This window comes from Panthera tigris, chromosome C2 (genome assembly GCF_018350195.1).
Source record: "Panthera tigris isolate Pti1 chromosome C2, P.tigris_Pti1_mat1.1, whole genome shotgun sequence".
NCBI classification, from domain to species: Eukaryota; Metazoa; Chordata; class Mammalia; order Carnivora; family Felidae; genus Panthera; species Panthera tigris.
This window is the reverse complement of record NC_056668.1, coordinates 124,283,738-124,289,831: the sequence shown is the minus strand read 5'-3', so window position 1 is coordinate 124,289,831 and position 6,094 is coordinate 124,283,738. Positions and strand designations below refer to the sequence as shown.

Below are 6,094 nucleotides of genomic sequence, written 5' to 3'. Positions count from 1 at the left end.
GCCCCCACTAGTCGCGCTCCCTCTTTCCTCCCGGGCGCGTTGGCAGGTGCGCCCCCTTGCCTTCTCTGCAGCTGATTGGCGCCCAGGTTGGGGAGTCACCGCCCCGCGCTTATGTCAGAGTGCGTGCTGTCCGGGCCCACCTCGCCTTTGAACTTCGCCGCTTTTGGCTCCCGTTCACCAGCCTCCCCGCATTCTCAGCCAGGTGCTGTGCTAGGCGAGGTAGCTCCGAGAAAGCCACGGGAGGGGGGGAGGGAACCACAGCGGTAGACACAGGACAGAAGAGAACCAGAGAAGGCGAAGGTGGAGAGGGGGAGAAGGAGGAGCTTCCTGCCCTCGCCAGCAAATTACCTGGCCACTTAATCCCAGAGACTCCGGTACTTGGGCCCCAGCTTCCAGTGCCGGCAGCCCCCCGGCCGGCTGCCCTCTCCTCCCCCGCCCTTCCTGAACTCACTCGCCCCCCGGGGCCTGCCTGGGTGCCGGGACTGGCATGATCAGCTGAACTTTGCGGGGTTAGCGCTTCTTTCTGGCTTCCCCTCAGCGGTGCGGAGGCGAGGGGAGCGCAGATAACCGGCTCAGGACGGACAAACCGGCAGACAGACAACCGCGCCCAGTCTCGCCTGCAGAGCCCCTACACTCCCCACCCCCACCCGCCTAGCCTCCGGGACCATGTCCAAACCTTCAGACCACATCAAGCGACCCATGAACGCCTTCATGGTATGGTCCCGAGGCCAGCGGCGCAAGATGGCCCAGGAAAACCCCAAGATGCACAACTCAGAGATCAGCAAACGCCTAGGCGCTGAATGGAAGCTTCTGTCCGAGGCAGAGAAGCGGCCGTACATCGACGAGGCCAAGAGGCTACGCGCCCAACACATGAAGGAACACCCTGACTACAAGTACCGGCCGCGGCGCAAGCCCAAGAACCTGCTTAAGAAGGACAGGTATGTCTTCCCCTTGCCCTACCTGGGCGACACGGACCCGCTCAAGGCGGCGGGCCTGCCCGTGGGGGCCTCCGACGGCCTCCTGAGCGCGCCCGAGAAAGCCCGGGCCTTCTTGCCGCCAGCCTCGGCGCCCTACTCCCTGCTGGACCCCGCGCAGTTTAGCTCAAGCGCCATCCAGAAGATGGGTGAAGTGCCCCACACCTTGGCCACCGGCGCACTGCCCTACGCGTCCACCCTGGGCTACCAGAACGGCGCCTTCGGCAGCCTCAGCTGCCCCAGCCAACACACGCACACGCACCCGTCCCCCACCAACCCGGGCTACGTGGTGCCCTGTAACTGTACCGCCTGGTCTGCCTCCACCCTGCAGCCCCCCGTCGCCTACATCCTCTTCCCGGGCATGACCAAGACTGGCATAGACCCTTATTCGTCAGCCCATGCCACGGCCATGTAACCCCCAGCCTAGCCCGCCAGACCTGGAGGGTGGCCTGGAAGCGGGATCTGCACCCTGTCCTCTGCGCCTAGCCCGGGCCTCAGACGCCTCCGGGTCAGCCGTGCTGCTGCCCGCTACCCTACCCCCAGACTCTGCCTCTCTTCCAGGGGGATGGTAGGGGCGTCCTCCCGGACCCAAGGCGCAGACAGGTGCCAGAAACTTGCGAACATATGACAGCTACACAGCTGCCCTTACCCCAACCGTCCCAAAACAAATCTCCGACTGTACCCCCTTTGGACAAAAAAAAGTAGGCAGTTTTGCTTTATTTATGTTTCCTTCTCTCTCCTCTGATGGGCTTTGGACTCCAGAACTCCCAGATCCTGGTACTATATCTAGAATATGCATATATATTTTTTCTTTTGCACCCTGAAGAGTTAGCTGTGTCTCTGTGTTTTGCCATCAGACACAACTAGGTGCCATTTGCTCTTTATGTGTGGGGGGAAAGGCTTAAAAGTTTAAAACTACAGAAAGGGAAATATTTCTATTTAAAATCATGCTATGATAGTGTTTTCTTCTTTAAAGGTAAAACAAAGGGACCCACATGATTATTTTCTTTGTATAAAGCAGTGCTCCTAGAGACCTAAGTTTACTTTTAGGCAGAATGTCGGGTTCTGAAGTCAGGAAGTAGAAAGTGAACAAAAATTAAAAGAATAAAAACATCCTAAATGGTCATAAATGTTTTGACGATGTCTTGGAAATGTACCTAGAAGGATTTCACCTCCTTACTCTGTTCATTTGTTGAACAAAGACGTTTTGAATAAAGACAATCTGTCATTGCAAAAAGTAACCTTTGATGTGCATAAAATCCGAAGTCAGGAGGCCCTGCCCCAGGGACGGAGGAGTCGGGTCTGGGAGGTTTAGAGTGCACAGAAAGACTCTAGCAGTGGCGGCTGGCCTTGAGTGGGCCCAGTCTGGTGGCCTGCAGGCCAGGTGCAAAGGGGCCCAAAGTCTGGGATTTGTCCTGATCGCGCCCTCTGGACCCGCTTTTTGCCTTTAGAGGCTGGACAAAGGTATCCGTCCCTCGGATGTCACTCCTTCCAGGCGTCTTCACAAAGTGGTCAGACCACTTCAAGGAGCGAATGAACTAAGACAAAGGCTGACCCAGACCTCTGAGATCTGGGTGCATTTTCTTTTCTTTTAAACCAAACTCCAAAAGAATGGAGAAAAGCACAGTCTACTGGGAACCAGTTGCGCACCAGGCACCGAGTCCCTCGGTGGGTGTTTTTAAGTCCAATGCATGGGGAAGACCGGTGGAATTGGTATTTTTAAAAGATGCTTGAGAACACTGCTGCTGGCTCTTGGGATTTGGGGCTCGATACTGGTTCCTAAGTTTAAAAAGACAAGTTTAAGAAACCTGGAAAAACATATCTTAGGTCCCCGCTCTGGACTATCGGAGACTTTTTTACTAAGACCCTGCGGGAGCAAAGAGAAAAGGAGGCACGGAGTGCCTCAGGCATGGAGTATAGAAAAAAAATCATAAAAATTAAATAACTCTTAGCCCTTAGTGTTTAACAAAAAAAGCAAGAGAGCCTTTTCCTTTCCCCACTGGGTGAATATTATCTGGAAGATTGCTCTGCTTTTCATGGGGAGAAGGGACTTTCTGATGCCTTCCATCCCAACTCTTCGGAACTTGTTCTCAAAATCGAAGGGTGCTCCCCAATGCCTATCTCCCCTCAGTCTCACCCCCAAAGCCATGCTCGTGCATGCTTTTCTGTAGGTCGGGTGCTTTTTCCACTGGCTTTGATGTGGTGCGGGATGGAGGTGTGGGGCAGACTAGCTATTTGTCTGCTTTCTGCTGCTGTTGAGGGGTTTTTGCGCTTGCCTCTGTCTTTTCCAAAGGAATCAGTGGTTGAAAGTGCAAGGGAAACGTCAACAGACACCAAAGCCGAAAACCACCGATTAGCATATTGTCCTCAAAACAATTAGAAGTGTTTGAGGTGTTATTTGGAGCCTATTCATCTGAGCCCCTTTGTCAAAGGGGGATTTTCATTATTAAAAAAAAAAAAAAAGTTAGCAGTTGTCCATCTGGCTGAGCTGAATAGCAAAGTGATCCGTGTTGTATATGCTTTTCTCATTAAGAGCTCTTTTGAGACCGATGTTAGAATTAAATGGTATAACACAATTAACATACACGGGCGCTGAATAGGAGGGGACGCCTATAAATAATAGATAGATAAATAAATGAGCGATCAGGCGAAGGTAAACAAAAGCGGGCTGGGGACAAGTAGGGGGAGGCCGGGCGGGCTGCGCCACGCTTACTTAGCATCACAAAACCCTCTTACAAATCGAGACAATTAGGAAGTGACTTGCCTCTGGTGGCTGTGGGGTCTGGGGGCTCTAGGCGCTTAGGGAAGGCCCCTCCTTTCGCCCCCTAGGAAGCCCAGGAGGCCCAGGGCGGAGGCACCGCGGTTTCCCTGACTGATATAACCCCAACTGACAGTCCTGTCAGCCGCTCTGATCTCCCCCATAGCTCAGTGTCCCTTAACATCTCCTAAGATGAAGCTTACAGGGGTGTGGGTGTCTCCCCGCAGAGCCCGGCGCACCAGCGCCCTAGTTGCACAGAGTGCCCTGGCCGGAGGTGGATTCCGGCGCGCACGGCCCCACCAGGGTGCCCAAGAGACTCCCAGGCGGAGTTTGGCTGAGAAGGGTCACCAGGTGGGTCCGAGAGAGGGGAAACCTCGGGCAGCGGCGGAAGCTGGAAAACTGAAACCAGGGCTCCAGACTGCGCCTGGCTCTGGACACTCCGAAAGCAGCTGCAGGAAACTGGGGTGCGCGGTAGCGGGGAGGCGCCCGTGTGCCTGCGGCTTGGTGACTGAGACTCGTTTCGAACCAGCAGAGAGCGCGGGGCCCAGCGCAGGTCCCGGGACCTAAAGCCATAGACTAGCTCTAGCCGTTTCTGTCTGTTCCACCTCCTCTCCTTCCTTGCTAGTCGGGCTCTGTCCAGCTCTGTGCCCTCCTGAGGCCTGGCCCCAGCCTCGGCCCCGCAGGGCCTGCCTCCGCCTAGCCTCCCGCGTCCCCCCGGGGCAGCAGAGCCTCCACCGAGGTGCGCGGCCGCAACTCGCCCTAACAAACAGCCGAAATCCTCCTCGTCACGCCGCTGACAAGGGCCGATTACTGACTTTGAAGTCAGGCGCAGACAAAAAGAAATCCCCTGGGGGGGCTGTGGAAGGGGAGGGGGGGAAGCAGTCCCTGTCAAACCTGTTTGCTCACAACTGTCTCTTTCTTTCAAGAAAATCATTAAAGCAAACCTGTAGGGAGAGGAGCGCCCCGCCCGCCCGGAGTCGAGGAGAACCGCTTCTCCCGAGCGCGAGCGCGCTACGCTACGCGCAGCAAAGAGCAGTCAAGAGTCGCCCTCGACAGACTCTTGGTCTCGTCGGGAGAACGCGAACTCCCGCGGCGAACAGGGTGACGGGGATCCTGCAGGAGGCGACTCCCTGGACTCCTCCGCTCTCCTTGCGCGTTCCGCAGCCTGGGAGTCCCAGACTTCTGCGGGCAGCCTTGGCTTCCCTGAAGCAAGGGTGCCTGGGGCGGGGTGGGGGTGGGGGAACTGGGCCTCTCGCCTGCGGGTGCTATTGCTTCCGGGGGACAAAAAAAAATGACCCCAATACATGCCGCGCTCACCCCCACCTCTCCTCTACTAGGCGTTTTCTAGGACCCCAGAGGAGTCCTGACCAACTCCGGCTCCAGATGGCAACCGGTGGCATTGACCCGGCAGGGGCAGAGTTGTTTGGGTGTTCGTTAGATTTTCTTTCTTTAAAACCTTAGCGGTCCCTTGGCTGAGGAGCACAATGGCTGCATCTTCTGGGAGACGCCGGATCGTTGGCCCCCTTCCACACCTGGCCTCTCACGCAGAGCCTCTGTAGCCTTGCAGGCACTTCCCCAGCTTTGAGTCTGTCTCCAGAAATCTTTAATCCCCTTCTAGTTTCTGAGTTTTCCCATTTAAAAACCAATTTCCTTAGAACCGCTAACTTTATACGTGGCAGACACCAGCTACTTAAAGTAAATCACACTGAGGTGTGAGTGGCTGACATCTGAAACCCTCCTAACATTTGCATTTTAAAACAGGATCTAGATAACCTCCCGGAGTCTAACCTCCAGTCACCTAAGCGAGGTGATGTTTCAGTCAGGGTAGGGCCTAGGGGACTCTCATTACATCGTACCACCTAGAGAAGCGTCTCCCGCGTGGGCAGCCTCTCTGGGGAGAACTGAGACCGCCAGGGCCCAGAAAACTTGTCTAGCCCGGCGCCAGAACTGCCCTCAAGGACTCTGCTTCGGCTCCTCCCCAGCTCAGGTCTTGTCACCATTGTTCAAGCAGACAATGAATTTCAAGTCATTTGAATTTGAATATCACATAATTCACAAGATTCGTGTGAAGAACTCTCATCTCTTTATTTGCTGAGTGGATTGTGCGTGTGTATGAGTGTGAGAGAGGAAGACAGGCAGAAGGGACACGTTAGGTTTGGGTACAGGGGATGCGAGGGCCTTTCTGCCATGGCCAAGGGGCGCTCCCTCCTAGCTTCTGGCCCTGCCCTGGCCTCGAGACCCTCTCAGACCCAGCTTTGGGGGCACTATTTGGGCTAGTTACCCTCTTGGCGCCTTGTCCTGGAACCAGAGGCGTTGGCGCTGGGCAGCTGGAGAGTAATTAAGAAAATCCTAAAGTTGGGGA

The 6,094-nt window shown here is 55.5% G+C and overlaps 1 protein-coding gene across 1 annotated transcript; it reads left to right on the top strand.

The window, feature by feature from the left end:
- The first annotated feature begins 666 nt into the window (after positions 1 to 666).
- On the top strand, positions 667 to 1,389 carry SOX14 (SRY-box transcription factor 14). The gene has a single exon (XM_042957279.1). The coding sequence runs from the start codon at positions 667 to 669 to the stop codon at positions 1,387 to 1,389; it is 723 nt and encodes a 240-aa protein (XP_042813213.1).
- Positions 1,390 to 6,094: the final 4,705 nt, after the last annotated feature.